Here is a 16,142-nt window from a genome sequence, read left to right as displayed (position 1 = left end):
GCAAGCTCCGCCTCCCGGGTTCACGCCATTCTCCTGCCTCAGCCTCCCAAGTAGTTGGGACTACAGGCATGCACCACCACGCCCGGCTAATTTTTGTATTTTTAGTAGAGACGGGTTTCACTATGTTGGCCAGGCTGGTCTCGAACTCCTGACCTCGTGATCCACCCACCTCAGCATCCCAAAGTGTTGGGATTACAGGCGTGAGCCATCGTGCCTGGCCTAGTTCATATTTTTAAAGTTTGTATAGATTTATAGATGCTTTTAAAAATTATGTGATTATGTGTCTTGCCTTGGCAACCTGGGCAGGCATTCCAGACGCCCAAAGGGATTATTAGTTCATGTTCGCACGTCTGCCCAGCAACAAAACTGAGCACGTAAAATCCCCATTCCTCCTCTTATTCATTTATTTAGCACTTAATAGTGCCAGGCAGGAAGGTAAAAATACATTTAAAAAGGAATGGAGGTAGCCGTCTTGCCCTGGAGGTGCAGGAAGCTGCACTTCAGTGTGCTAGGTAGAGGGTACATAGGCCGTTTCTGTTTTTCTTCCAGCTCAGGGATTTATAATGAGAGGAAGTGCTACAAAAAGCTGTGGTGCGAAAATGACGGACGCTATGAATGGAAAAAAAATCTAAAATCAATCCGGTCCTAAGCAAACACGCTTCACCTACACTCATAACTATTGCAGACCTCCGAGGCCTGGGATCCCCAAGAATATACTGAGTTTGACAAACTTTTCAACTTCAACTTTAAATTAAAAAGACAGTAAAAGAACCAAATCCATAGTACACAGCAATCGGCTAAAGTTCCTGGGGCCCTGCAACCCAGAGTTGAATAATTTTGTATTAAATTCCCAATATCAAGCTAAATCTATTTTAACCACAGGAAAAGCAGCAACTTGTCTGGCTATTTTAAAAATCTGCACAGCACTTAGGAAGAAGCACCTTAGCGCTGGGAACAGCTCAGCACCCCGTGACACAACTCTCCCGCGGGCCCAGGGACGCCTCGTCTCGCGAGAGTTGAGGGACGCCTAAGCGCACCCCCGAGAGAGCGGGCGTGGGCGCTAGGCGGGCGGGGCACTGGGGATTAATTGTTCGGCGATCGCTGGCTGCCGGGACTTTTCTCGCGCTGGTCTCTTCGGTGCTGAGGGATGGCGCGGAAGTCGAACTTGCCTGTGCGTCTCGTGCCGTTTCTGCTCTGCCAGGCCCTAGTGCGCTGCTCCAGCCCTCTGCCCCTGGTCGTCAACACTTGGCCTTTTAAGAATGCAACCGAAGCAGGTGCGGGTTGGCGGCCTGGGCGGGTGGCTGCGCCGCGAGAGCTTGCGGGTGGGGATGACTAGCCCGCCCCGCTGCAGTCACCCGGCAGGGCGGACGGAAGAGCGCCGGGCTGGGCCGGGCCTCGCGGTCCCGCCCTCTAGGTCTTCCTGAGTCTCCAGCGCCGCTCAGTCTCTTGCAAGTGGCCTTTACTGCATCCTCCCCACCTACCGCTGTTGCATCTTAGGTCCTCCCTTCATGCAGCCCCCAGCGCAATATATTTTCCACTCTGCTGCTGACCATACTTATGGCCTTTGTGCTTTAATCAAGTAGCAGCTACGCTTTTCTGCCTGACAGTCTTTTCACGGGCTGTGTACGTCTCCACCTCTCGTTTCTAATCCTTCACTTCTTTGCAATTTTGTAGGCGACTAATAGTATCCCAGCCATAGCCTACTCTTTTCCCATTTACTTTTTTTGCCACGTGTTGTCATACTTTACCTGCCACCTAGAATTCAAGGTTCCAACCTTTGCTGTACATTAACACTATCTGGGGAGCTTCTCAAAAATCATCCTGCCGGGGCCCACCTCCTGTGACTGTGATCTAACTGCTGGACTCAGGGCCACTGTTTTTCTTTAAAAAGCTCCCTAGGTGATTTCGATTTGCAGACAGGGTTGAGAACCACTAAGCTAAGGTATCACCTCTTCCAGGAAGCGTTCCCTGACTTAACTGCCCTCGTGTCCAGAATGAGTTAGGTTCCTGCCTTCTGCACCTTGTTAATAGCCTTTACGTACCATTATCTTGGCATTTTCGCATTGTACTATGCTTGTTTCTTTCATTTGCTTAATGACCAGAAGAGTCATTTTCAGACCCCTCCTCCTCCATCTGAAGTTGCTAACGTATTAACTTTCTAGGGCAGAATTGGCTCCAGAATTTGGTGGCAGTGCATACGATTCAGAGAAAATGAAGAAGCAGGCTGTGAGAAAGATACTCCCAGCCATAATGAGACGAAAAGAAATTGCATCAGCCTGGGCGGGGGACAGTTCTGTGTTTAAGTTGCCTGTATTGAAAGAGGGAACTTGCGTAAATACACTTTCAAGCCTGTAGGTGCTGTAGTGATGCTTAAAGTGTTTACCAACCAGAGCACCCACTCTTCAAGGAATTCTGTTGTTACCAGAAAAGAAATTGTCCATCAAAGACCCTTCCCCCCACACCCCCAAATGTATGGGATCCTGGCTCTGCTACATACCAGCTGTGTGACCTTAAACTAACTGCCTGACCTGTGGCTCTGTTTACTTTTCTTTAAAATGAGGGTCGTGATTGTACAGTACCTACCACAGAAGCTGTTATGAAGACTCAATGAACTAATCCATATGAAGTCCACGTTGTAATTGTTTGCTGTTCAGTATTATTAAGACTTCCTGGGATAGGTGTTACCTCAATACACATATTAATTATGCATATTTTAATCTAATGATGCAGAAGAAATGTGTGAAGAAGGCTGCGGTTTAGTGGATTTTTTATTTACCTGCCTTTTAGTGGTTTCGATTGTACCTTTTAAAATAAAGGAGGGGATACTGATTTCGTTTCTCACACACAGAAGAGATAGATATTAGTAAGTGAAAAAAAAAACTTTCACCTTGCACCAATAGCCAGTTTTTTGAGTTCTTCTGATAACTAGTTAAATAATTTTGACTCTTCACTGACTCCTTTGTAGCACTTGATAAACTAATGTGTTAAAAAATCAGCTTAACTCAGTAAATGTGAAAAAGTTGTTAAATTGGAGTTGGTTTGTTGCATTTGGCATTGAAAAAATATATATATATATAAACAAGCATTATTGGGATTTGATTAACAGCGTGGAGGGCATTAGCATCTGGAGGCTCTGCCCTGGATGCAGTGGAGAGCGGCTGTGCCATGTGTGAGAGAGAGCAGTGTGACGGCTCTGTAGGCTTTGGAGGAAGTCCCGATGAACTTGGAGAAACCACACTAGATGCCATGATCATGGATGGGTAAGAACACCGTTCAGGTCCTGTTTATTATGTTGAGTTACATTTAGAGTTGTGGTCTTCTGAGAGCAAGATGAAAGAATGCATGAGTTTTGTCACAGATCAAAACCCCTAGCTTATTATACTTGACCTTTCTAAACACAGTTTCCCTCTCAACTGAAAAAAAAAAAAATCAGAGTAATAGAAATATCACATGGAGAGATAGGTAGTCCCTTAGAACTGGGAGAATGCCAAGCTAAAAAACTATGTCTCTGACCTTATAAACAATCGTTTATCTGCTGTCCACAAATGCTGTGGTTTGCCTGACCTGAAGCCTTCAGGCCCCTTTCAAAAGCCATATTTAAAATGAGCTTGGAGAAACTGAGAATTTTAGTGCTGTTGTGGTATATGGCAAGTTGATTTTCTATTTTTTTCCTTAATTTTGTCTGATTGTGGGAATCTATATGAACTTCGTGGATGTGCTGTCACTTCTGTGTTAAGATGGTGGAGTTTAACCGCAAAACACTATTGATTGGAGAAAAGCAATGTTTTTAAACTATGAACCTCTGAAAACTCCTTAATTCCTAACTGCATTCTATTTTCTTGCAGCACTACTATGGATGTAGGAGCAGTAGGCGATCTCAGACGAATTAAAAATGCTATTGGTGTGGCACGGAAAGTACTGGAACATACAACACACACACTTTTAGTAGGAGAGTCAGGTATTTTTTTAACTACACTGAAATTTTTTCTAGTCTTTTGACTATAGTTCTCACTGAAAAATAGTACAAAATCATGGATAAAACCAGACCTAAGTTCAAATTCCAGCTGTTTTACTTAACATCTATTTAACTGGATAAGTAACTTCTAAATCTCTTCTTCATCTCTAAGAAGAAGGCAATGGAAGTTTTGAGACGGAGTTTCGCTCTTGTCACCCAGGCTGGAGTGCAATGGCGCGATCTCAGCTCCCTACAACCTCCGCCTCCTGGGTTCAAGTGATTCTCCTACCTCAGCCTTCCAAGTAGCTGGGATTACAGGCACGTGCCACCATGCCCAGCTAATTTTTGTATTTTTAGTAGAGACGGGGTTTCACCATGTTGGCCAGGATGGTCTCAATCTCTTGACTTCGTGATCCACCCGCCTCAGCCTCCCAAAGTGCTGGGATTACAGGTGTGAGCCACCGCGCCTGGCCGGGACGAGAACTCTTATAATGCATGCCCCAAAGGTTTTAAGTGGATCTGTTTTAGGAAGGGCATAAGGAAATCGAAGGTCTAAAAATTGAGTCTCTTAAAACTGTTCATGTGTGAATATTCCTTTGAAAGTCTTTGTGTAGCTCACTTAAGATGCTGCTGACCCAGAATGTCTCTAGTACATATATTTTTGTTGAAAAGACAATACTTGAATAATTTATACTTTCCTTTTTTCCAATCTCCAGCCACCACATTTGCTCAAAGTATGGGGTTTATCAATGAAGACTTATCTACCAGTGCTTCTCAAGCTCTTCATTCAGATTGGCTTGCTCGGAATTGCCAGCCAAATTATTGGAGGGTATGCACACATTTAATTTAAAAAAATAAGTTAATTGAAAATATTCAGTGACATCCTTTCTGCTCAGTGTTGCCTGCCTGTTGTCCAGGGTACTGGTTAGCATCCTGGCTGTACATTAGAACTAGTGGTTTTAGTTGACTCTCCGGGTATGGATGGTCCTGAAACACCTCTAGCTGCATCGGATGCATATCCAGCATGGAGAGCTACTGGTCTCTCACAATAGTTTTCAAACTGAAGTTTCTGCCATGTGGAGGTGGCTGCCTCAATCAGGGCTGCTCTGCTTGTATTTCTTTCTAACTAAGTCTAAAAAATCAGTTTGGAAACTATGAGTCTAAAATATTTCTTAGATTTTACGTGCAGTGTATCCAGTATCTTGTTCTTGACTTGAGGACATGTAATATTACATGTCTAGTATGTTACCAGTGGAATAATTTTTCTTTAATGAGACTTTTGGCATAAATCAGTTTGCCTTTGCCGTACAGGGTCCTTCTGTGGGATATCTTAGTCTCTCATCTATTTCTTCCCTAAGTCCTAATTACTTTCGAGTAGCCATCAAGTCAGAAGTCCCTTGGGTTAGCACTTGAAAGAGGCTAATCATAAAACGAAGTTAGGGGAAGCACCTAGTGCACTGATGTGTAAGACATGAGGAATAGGAATAGGTTTCTTGCTTTAATACCAGTCTACATACACAACCTAAATTTATGAGTTTGCATTATATTCTTGAGCCCTTTAGATTTATAAAGGAATCTTAAAGCACAACTTAGAATATATTCACATAAACCTAGCTTTGAAGAAACAATAAAAGCTTTTAAAACATATTTTACTTTAAGTCTCAGAATTCTTTGGCCAAGGAACAAATTTCTGAAATTTAAAGGTCCAGTGTATATCTAATTTCTTTAAGGATTAATATCTAATTTTAGAAAATTTTACTATTGTGTTCAGAATTTTAGATATATATAAAGAGAGAAATTAGGGACCTGTGTCATGCAATATAGATACCTCACCTGTATTATTTAATTCTTAGACTAGAATGGATATTCAGTAAAATTATTTATCTTATTTGTTTTTATATAAGACTTAGTGATTTCTTAGCTTTTAATTCTTATCTTTAAGTTACCAGATGTCTTTTTTTGGTTTCTTGCTAGTGTTTAGCGATTGTACATAATTTCTTGGCAATTTCTAAAAATACCCTTTGTAAGAAATAAAACTTAAATCTTGTTTACAGAATGTTATACCAGATCCCTCAAAATACTGCGGACCCTACAAACCACCTGGTATCTTAAAGCAGGATATTCCTATCCATAAAGAAACAGAAGATGATCGTGGTCATGACACTATTGGTAATTTGCCTTTTGTGCAGTTTTTATGGATAAAGTTTAGTTAATTATCTTCCTGTAGCTCTTCCCTATTCTTCTACCAGAAGTTGATTTTGATTGTTTTAATGCCAATTAAGTGTGCCTCTCTATAGATAGATCCATCTTGTCTTAGGATCTGTATAAAATTTGGCAAATTATTTATACAAGACACCTAAAACCCAATGACTATTCACTTGCGGATTTTTAAATCTTTATTTGACATTTCATTTTTTGGCAGTTTTATGTTGCTGTATTTTAGTGACCTTAAATAACTTTTTCCAAGTTACAATGTTGAAAATTTACATTAGTCTGTGTCTTAGTTTGTTTTTCGCTGTTATAACAGACTACCACAGACTGGGTAATTTATAAACAAAAGTTTATTTGCCTCACAGTTCTGGAGCCTGAGAAGTTCAAGAACAGGGCACTGGCATCTGGCAAGGGCCATCCCAAGGTGGAAGTCAAGAGAATGAGACAGGAAATTGGGTAGAACTCATCCTTTATATCAGGAACCCACTCCCTGCGATAATGGCATTAAGCCCTTTTAGCCTAATCGCCTCTTAAAGGCCCCACCTGTTAATAATAATTAATAATGTTAATTGCCTGTTATAGTGGCAGTTAACAAAATACCCAGACTGGATGGCTTATAAACAACAGAAATTTATTTCTCACAGTTACGGAGGCTGGGAAGTTCAAGGTCAAGGCGCTGGCAGGTTCAGAGTTTGGAGACGGCTTGTTTTCCTGGCTCATGGATGGCGTCTTCTTGCTGTGTCATCACATGGTGGAAGGGGCGAGGAAGCTCTCTGGGGCCTCATTTATAAGGGATGAATTCCATTCATGGGGGCTCTGTCCTCATGACCTAGTGAGCTCCCAAAGGCCTCACCTCTTGATACCATCACCTTGTGGAATAGGATGTTGACATGAATTTGGGGGAACACAAACATTCAGAGCACAGCAGTTATTACCAGTTGCTCAATTATTCGGTTATATTTGAGGTAAACTTTATACACCTACAGTGATTTTTTTTTTTTAACTTCTAGGCATGGTTGTAATCCATAAGACAGGACATATTGCTGCTGGTACATCTACAAATGGTATAAAATTCAAAATACATGGGTTAGTGTTTCCAAAAGAACAGAGCTCTCAAATATACATTGAATGCAGAGCAATATATGCCGGGTGCTATGGGGGTTGCAAAGCACAGCCCTAGTCTCACAGCTGCGATGAATGAGTGTGAAAGAAAATGCAGTACTCTCTGCTGAGTGCCACAGGAGAGGGAGTCACAGCCAGTGCTATAGGGTTTAGGGGTGGCAGAGGTGATCTCTTTAAGCTGGGGTAATTAGGAACACCAGTAAAGTGATGCTTGGAGCTCAGCCCTGAGTCATGGTAGTTGAGGTTCAGCGCTCCTACTGGCTAGGAAAGTTGTGTGCGTATATGTGTGTGTGTGTTCAGGGCTCCCACTGGGGTGTGTGTATGTGTGCATGTGTTCAGAACTCCCACTGGCTTGGAAAGAAGGGGTGTGTGTGTGTGTGCACGCGCACGCAGAAGTACTGGCTTGGAAAGAAGGGGTGTGTATGTGTGCGTGTGCGTGCACGCTCAGGGCTCCCACTGGTGTGGGTGTGTGTGTGTGTATTCAGGGCTCCCACTGGCTAGGGAAGAAGGGGTGTGGGGGTGTGTGTGTATTTTGGGGTAGGGGAAGTGGTATTGGAAGATAAGACTACAAGGGAAGACTGGGGCCAGATTTAAGGAGTCTTAAGTCAGTTGAAGGCATTCTGGATTTAATTTTGAAATAGAAAAGCATTAAACATTTCTTACTAGAAAAAAATCTGGTAAAAGTTTGGCACATTACATAGGAAGCGGAAATAGATTATAGATGAGGGAAACCAATTTTGAACATGTTGCAATCATCTGGAAATTGGATGATAAAGGATGGTAATAATAGAATAGTCACTGTAAATCTATGCCATCCTGGTATATACCTGGCTGATAACAAGTTCTTTTAAAAAATTAATTTTAATGACAATGAAAATTATGTGTATTTGTGGTGTACAACATGATACTTTGATATATGTATATGTTGTAGAATGGCTAAATCAAGCTATTTAACTTATTATCTCACAGACCTATTTTATTATGGTGAGAACACTTAAAATCTACTTAGCAGTTTTCAGCTGGGTGCAGTGGCTCACGCCTGTAATCCCAGCTCTTTGGGAGGCCAAGGCAGGCAGATCACCTGAGGTCAGGAGTTCGAGACCAGCCTGGCCAACATGGTGAAACCCAGTCTCTACTGAAAAAAAAAAAAAAAATACAAAAAATTAGCTGAGCTTGGTGGTTCGTGTCTGTAGTCCCAGCTACTCAGGAGGCTGAGACAGGGAGAATCGCTTGAACCCAGGAGGCGGAGGTTGCAGTGAGCCAAGATCAATGCCATTGCACTCCAGCTGGGTGACAGAGCAAGACTCCGTCTCAAAAAAAAAAAAATCTACTTCGCAGTTTTCAAATGTGCACTCTATTGTTATTAACCTTAGTCAGCATGATCCGCAGTAGGCCTCTGGAACTTACCCTCCTGCCTAACTGGAATTGTGTGTCCTTTGACCGGCATCTCGCCAGGTCCCCCTCCCCCCAGCCTCCAGTAACCACCATTTTAGTCTCTGTTTCTATGAGTTCAGCTGTTGTACACTCCACGTCTGATAACAAATTCTTACATAATTAATGCAGGTTTGTGAAAACCTTAGTTAAAAAACTAATGAAAACCTGTTCTGTCTTTGTTCTGATGAAGAATTTACTTAAAACGGTATCAGAGGCTAAGTGGAACTATCCCTTATTTGGAACAGCTTATGACTTAATGTGTTTTACACTCGATTTCCTGCCCTAAATTGTTAATACCTTCTCAAAGCCGTGTAGGAGACTCACCAATACCTGGAGCTGGAGCCTATGCTGACGATACTGCAGGGGCAGCCACAGCCACTGGGAATGGTGATATATTGATGCGCTTCCTACCAAGGTATGACTTCTTAGTTTGTGAATTTTAGAGACCTTTGGAGAAGATATTTTTTTCTTTTAAGATAGAAAATAATTTTTGAGGCTGGATGCAGTGGCTCACGACTGTAATCCTAGCATTTTGGGAGACCGAGGCAGGTGGATCACCTGAGGTCAGGAGTTCGAGACCAGCCTGGCCAGCATGGTCTCGAACTCCTGACCGTTTCTACTAAAAATACAAAAAATTTAGCTGGGCATGGTGGCACAAGTCTATAGTCCCAGCTACTCGGGAGGCTGTGGTAGGAGAATCGCTTGAACCTGGGAGACAGAGGTTGCAGTGAACCAAGATCGCGCCACTGCACTCCAGCGTGGGCAACAAGAATGAGACTCTGTCTCAAGAAAATAAAAGAAAGAAAACATAATTTTTGTATTGTGTAACCTGAATTTCTGTGCACAAGAGCTTCTTAGAAACTGCATACACATCTGAAATTCATGGGTGGATTAGTTGAAAAGATAGACACTGTATCAAAGTTGACTTGCTTTGTGGATGCTTTAACAGAAGTAACCGACTCTTGTTCATTTATGTGTATTCTATCACATGTGGCAATTTTGGTGGTTTTAATTTCTAACTTCAAGTAACCCAATTTGGAGTTAGTATTTATTCTGAGACACTAAGGTTTCACCTCTGTTTCAATCAGCTACCAAGCTGTAGAATACATGAGAAGAGGAGAACATCCAACCATAGCTTGCCAAAAAGTGATTTCAAGAATCCAGAAGCATTTTCCAGAATTCTTTGGGGCTGTTATATGTGCCAATGTGACTGGAAGTTACGGTAAGTTGTGTTTGGATTTTGTATTTGTGTGAACTTCCAAATATCTATAAAACATACACTTTTTAAATATTGTTTTGTACAATACACTATATTCAATAGAAAAAGAGACTCCTTAAGTGGGCATTGAATAAATGTTCATTGATGATCTCAAGACCCACAGCGTTAAAAATATACCTAAAAGCCTCTTTGGATTGACTGCTGGTAGTTATGACCCAGTCTCTGACTAGTAGTTCTTATCTTTCACATGTGTCTTAAATGAAGTTTAGCTTCAGCTCCAGTACACGTTGACATAGGCTAATCTAGTCAAATGTTTATACTAATTAAAAATAGACAAGGATAAATTATCTTCCCTATTTCTTTTCTATTCATTATTTAAATGCCTCAGCCATTTAGATCTTCTCGGGGCTCCAAAGAACAAAATGTATTACTAATTAGTAAACCGAAGAGGTTAGCAGAATTATTTTTGCACTGTTTGAGGCTTGTCTTTCACTTCATTTACTTTCCATATGAGCCTATCACAGTTTCAAAGCATTTTAAGATCAGCCACTGCTGATTCTCATTAGTGAATTTTCAGATGGGGAAGATACACAGCTTACTGATCAATATGACTTATTAGGTTGGACTGCTTATTATTGTTCTTTGATCTTTTACTTCCCACAGTTCTATATTTGAAAAACTTGTTTGAGGAATGCTTTATTCTTTTTTAAGCACTAAGACACAAAAGTCAATAAAAATTATGAAGGGGAAAAGCTTTATGTATCAAATAAGGCAGTTTTATTGATTCCCTCTTAAGAAATAAACCTTATTAGAAAGCTCAAAGTTGGATTTAACAGAATGAAAAAAATGATAATTATATAATTGTGGATGAATTTACAGGTGACTAGTTTCTTCTATTTAATGACCAAAGAGGACCCTCCCCCAGGTGTTTGAGCATGAGAAGATGAACTTGATTAGACAAAGCATCTTGACAAATTACTCTTGACTCTTCCTGTGAGAGTAGAAGAATAGGGAGCAATGGTGGGGTATGGGGTTATGAATGAATGATGAGAATGTTCTAGTGGCTAGAGAAATAAAATGTGGGAGATGTGCCTGAATAATTTTTTCTAAGAAAAACACATAAGAACAGTTAAATAATCGTAGCAGTGACAGCATGTGTATAGATCAACAACAACAACAAAAACCAGCCAGTTTTCTGAAGTTCAAAGAGATAGTTGACCAGCTACCTCATTCCTTTCACGGACTGTTCACTGCTCAGTTCTGAGGAGGATGACACTAGTGTATTTCCACGTGGCTTAGACATAAGGTATACAGTAGCCAGTGTCTAGTCAAATAAGCAGTATCTGTATTGGTTATAAATATGTGCATCCTATAGTTCACCAAACGTCTTTCTCATTTTTGGCCCCAGGTGCTGCTTGCAATAAACTTTCAACATTTACTCAGTTTAGTTTCATGGTTTATAATTCCGAAAAGAATCAGCCAACTGAGGAAAAAGTGGACTGCATCTAATCCATCTTTACTGTCAACATCTGTATTTAAAGAAGAAAGAAACAAAGGCTGAAAAGGCTGCTCACTCTCATCATCTAGTGTTCCTCATGTGTTCTAAAGTCTTTTTGTAAAATAAACACAAAAATAAATTTATGTTGAATTGGCACTTTCTATATCTGAAATTTTATTATCTATTTTTATTTAACCTTTCTTATATTATCTGAAGATGAATATGTATGTGGCTGTATTTTGTATATATTTAAGTTTTAAGTGACACTTGGATTTCTGATCAGTGTTGCAAAAAATGGCTACTTTGAGATTTATTTCCACAGTGATATATTAAACCCAAAAGGAATCATCATATTTGGATGCTTAAAATAGAGTATACAAGTTTTTTAGACCCAAAGAAAAAAACAGCAGAGTCTCAGCATGATCAGTCCTGATTGAATTTCATTATGTCACAGTGATGCATCTCTTAGCACTGATTATTGGTTTTACTTAATATTCCCTAAAAACTTGAGGAAGGAAGATGATAGAACATGAGATACTCTTTGTTTTGTACATACTAGAAAATACAGCTATCTTCTGATGAGCAATTGTGTTGATTTTCTTTGCTTTTTTCCTCTTATGGAGCTCTCAGTGTGTGAAAGTTCTAAAGCCACAAGAATCAATGATGTTTTAGCTGCTAATATTTAGTATTGATCGTTTCTTTTAAAAATGATTTGGGGAACTTGATCTGTACTGTAATTTTACTAATTCCTTGTGCAGAGGTGGGTATGGCAATTAGAAGTCAAGAAATGGGTTGTTTAGCTTGGTTTGTTTCCCTAACTTCTGATTAACTCTCTGTATGACAACTCTACAGAAGTTGTGCGCGTGCTTTCTCAGCAGCATTTTTCCTTCAAAATCATCTTTTTAATCAACAGTCATTAATAAATGTACATGTACGATATTCAAACTTTAGCATTTCAGCTGTTTTTTTCTGTGCTCATCTTATGTTCTTTCTGATTTAGGGGAGAAAGCTATCGTTTTAAGAACAGTGTAAGTCACTTGTTCTGGGACCTTGCTGTGTATCAGAATTGTCTGGGGAGCCTCTTTCTTTAAAAATGCCCTCTGTCCCACTAAGTCAGATTCTCCATAAGTGAGGACTTGAAACCTGGAATTAGCAGCTACTAATGGCAGCCCTGCAGCTTCACTCTCAGAGAAGGAATCTTCCTCCAGGGTTGTCTGAGGTATGCTAACCTGCTTAAACCTGGTGCTGGGCCTTGGAAAAAGAAAAAAATCAGATTTAAACTTGCGGTTACATTAAGATGATACTTTTGTATATTTGCTTTCCATTAATAAATAAGGCAGTCATTTACAAAATCACCAGGAAGAGGAGAATGAAGTATTCGTGGCCTGTCACTTCCCAGCAAATCGGGAGTTGAGCTGACAAAGGCAATCCACATATGTTTCTAAAAGATGTTTTCTTTTTAAGTCGCATTCTTCCTCAGAGAAATAATCTCCCTATATTTCTTAAGTAATGGAATTACTTTGTAAATACATTCGTAAAATTCAGTTTTGACTGCAATATTATTTAAATAATATAGATGTGTCTTCTTTTGAAAAGAATTGTTTGTGTGTCCCTAGTGATGTTGTATAGGGAGGGAACTTCTTTGATGATGTGATAACAGTGTTCACGGGGGTTGTGGGAAATACATGTAGGAAACTGGTGAAATATTAATAACACAGCTGGGAAAGAGAATTGTGAGCCAATCAGAAATACATTGAATTTGGAAGTGGTTCACTAAAATGGGAAAAGCAAGAAAGTAACTTGGGAAGGGAGCCTTAGAAAATGTAATCGTGGTTTAACTTTTTTTTTTTTTTTTTTTGAGACGGAGTCTCGCTCTGTCGCCCAGGCTGGAGTGCAGTGGCGTGATCTCGGCTCACCGCAAGCCCCGCCTCATGGGTTCACACCATTCTTCTGCCTCAGCCTCTCGAGTAGCTGGGACTACAGGTGCCCACCACCACGCCCGGCTAAGTTTTGTATTTTTAGTAGAGATGGGGTTTCATCATGTTGGTCAGGCTGGCCTCAAACTCCTGACCTTGTGATCCACCTGCCTCGGCCTCCCAAAGTGCTGGGATTACGGCGTGAGCCACCGCAGCTGGACTTGATTTAACTTTTTATGCCAGACATTAGTTAATGGTTTGCCTCACATCTGTCCTGGTTGTATCATTGTATTCATTGCAATGGCTATTACATAGCATAAGGTAAGGGATCTAGTTGCAGAATTTTCTTCCCCATTCTGGCAAGTTGCTTTTCTTTTTGTTGTTGTTGTTGTTGTTGTTTTCCTTTGATCTTATAAAAAAATGTTCTATCACTTGCCTGCTGCTAAGGTGAAATTAGATTGTCCTAAGCACATATATGGATTAAGCAACTTTTCTAAGTGATTCTGAGAACGAACATATTGTCACTTAGATTTTTATTATCAGCTTTTGTATTCTCTTTCTCTCTAAATGGATAAAAATTTCAGTGACAATATATATCAAGTGACAATATCTATAGATACATGTAGATATATATAAAGAGAAATAGAAAAGTATATATGTGTATATGTATATGTATACATATAGAATAAGTATGTATATGGAAAGAGGTATAAGTACTTGCCACCTGATTCTATTCTCTCCTGTTTTCTGCTTACACCTTTCATCTCATAACATTACTATTACAGAATAGCCTAGGAGTGTAGCGGGCAGTAGTTTGAGCATTCTTTTAGCTCAATTTAACACCCCCACTTAGAAAAAGAAACTGATTTTTGATATTAGCAATATTAAAATTTCTTGATTAATACTCCAGAGGCTTCAGATAAACATCACTCAAGTGCTTTGTATTTTTAGCACAATAGGCAAAGAGGAAAATGTTAACCACGGTATGTAGTAAAGATTTTGGTAGTTTCATGCTCTTTATTTGCTTTGATCAATCCCTGGAACTTAAAAAAATTATTTCACTGATTTAAATGGGCAACAAAGACTAATTGTAGGTTGATTCTTATTTCTGCTAGCCACAGTGTAAACTGGTTGTCATGAATCCTGTTCACCAAACATTTCCAGCTCTTCCTACCTGGCACATGGTAGGATTGTTCTTTTTGGCCTCTTGTGATCTGGTCCAGCCATGTGACGTTCCAGTCATGAGTTTTGAGCATTTTTTTTCAAACCTGACAACATGATGGTGGTTGTCCTTGAGGGACCGTAATGAAGAGAACCCCAGGACAGTGCAGGATGCACGTGTAGTGTGAACAAGAAATAAGCCTTTTTTAAAAATTTATTATTATTATTTTTTTGAGACAGAGTCTCGCTCTGTTGCCCAGAATGGAGTGCAGTGGTGCAATCTCAGCTCACTGCAAGCTCCACCTCCTGGGTTCACACCATTCTCCCGCCTCAGCCTCCCGAGTAGCTGGGACTACAGGTGCCCACCACCACACCTGGCTGATTTTTTGCATTTTCAGTAGAGACGGGGTTTCACGTGTTAGCCAGGACGGTCTTGATCTCCTGACCTCATGATCCGCCCGCCTCGGCCTCCCAAAGTGCTGGGATTACAGGCATGAGCCACTGTGCCCGGCCAAAATAAGCCTTTTTGTTGTGACACAGCATAAACTACCCTATCCTGACTGATACGTAGAGCATGGTTAGGCCAGGCACAGGGGCTCTTGCCTATAATCCCAGCACTTTGGGAGGCCGAGACAGGAGGATCACTTGAGCCCAGGGGTTTGAGACCAGCCTGGGCAATAACATAATTTTGTAGAGACCTGGTCTCTACAAAAAATACATAAAATTAACTGGATGTGGTGGCTCATGCCTGTAGTTTCAGCCACCGCAGAGGCTGAGGTGGTGAGATTACTTGAGCCTGGGAGGTTGAAGCTGCAGTGAGCTGAGATCGTGCCACTCCGCTCCAGCCTGGATGACAAAGTGAGACCATCTCAAAAAAAAAGAAAGAGAGAATTTAAAGAGTTTTTGTGGAGGTTATTAAACTAGTGACAAATGAAACTCTCTAAAGGACAAAAGGAATTTTAAAAAAATAGATGCCTAGAAAGGTATCATTAGGAAATTAATCAAAAAGTTAAAGGTACTACTTTGTAGGAAGGTTGTGGGTGACTTTATCTTAATAATATTTGTATGTTTTTAAAAAAGAAGCATCCATACCATAAGATTCCAACTGTATGACACCAGACAGGGAAAAACTATGAAGACAGTATAAAGATCAGAGGCTGCCAGCAGTTGTGGGGAGGGAGGAATGAATCAGCAAAGCACAGACTACTTTTAGGGCAGTGAAACTGTTCTCTATAATACTGCAAATGGTGGATGTCATTTTATCATTTCTCCAAACCCATAGAATATGCAACACTGAGTGAACCCTGTCGTGAACTATGGACTCTGGGTAATAATGATGTATCAATGTCAGGTGTACCAGCTGTAACATGTACAACTCTGCTGGGGAATGTGGGTGGTGTGGAAGAAAGACTGTGTATGTGTGAGGGCAGGGAATATCAGGGAAATCTTTGTACCTTCCTCCCAATTTTGCTGTGAACTTAAAACTGCTCTAAAAAAATAAAGTCTATTTAAAAGGAAAAAAAGAAGCATATATTATTTTTATGATGGAGGCGGGAAACTCAAGTATTAAAGTTCTTTCATCTGAGTATGTGCTGTTGTATAAGAGTAGCCAGCATTGATTGAACA

General features: G+C 40.4%; 1 protein-coding gene across 1 annotated transcript; it reads left to right on the top strand.

The window, feature by feature from the left end:
* Positions 1-1,009: 1,009 nt before the first annotated feature.
* On the top strand, positions 1,010-12,384 carry AGA (aspartylglucosaminidase). Its single transcript, XM_003823440.5, has 9 exons — positions 1,010-1,274; positions 3,107-3,260; positions 3,846-3,958; positions 4,672-4,784; positions 6,010-6,124; positions 7,177-7,252; positions 9,030-9,137; positions 9,811-9,944; positions 11,350-12,384. The coding sequence occupies exons 1-9, from the start codon at positions 1,148-1,150 to the stop codon at positions 11,448-11,450; spliced, it is 1,041 nt and encodes a 346-aa protein (XP_003823488.1). The 5' UTR covers positions 1,010-1,147; the 3' UTR covers positions 11,451-12,384.
* The last annotated feature ends 3,758 nt before the right edge of the window (positions 12,385-16,142 follow it).

The sequence above is a fragment of the Pan paniscus genome, chromosome 3 (assembly GCF_029289425.2).
Source record: "Pan paniscus chromosome 3, NHGRI_mPanPan1-v2.0_pri, whole genome shotgun sequence".
In the NCBI taxonomy this organism is placed as follows: domain Eukaryota; kingdom Metazoa; phylum Chordata; class Mammalia; order Primates; family Hominidae; genus Pan; species Pan paniscus.
Note: the sequence above shows the minus strand (reverse complement) of the source record. Positions and strands in the feature narration are given on the sequence as shown.

What these genes read in the sequence shown, in the direction of transcription:
- AGA (XM_003823440.5), top strand. Translation starts at nt 1,148, where the DNA reads ATGGCGCGGAAGTCGAACTTGCCTGTGCGTCTCGTGCCGTTTCTGCTC. An exon ending in GATGCCATGATCATGGATGG is followed by an intron (nt 3,261 to 3,845) that starts GTAAGAACACCG and finishes ATTTTCTTGCAG; the next exon opens with CACTACTATGGATGTAGGAG. An exon ending in ACTTTTAGTAGGAGAGTCAG is followed by an intron (nt 3,959 to 4,671) that starts GTATTTTTTTAA and finishes TCCAATCTCCAG; the next exon opens with CCACCACATTTGCTCAAAGT.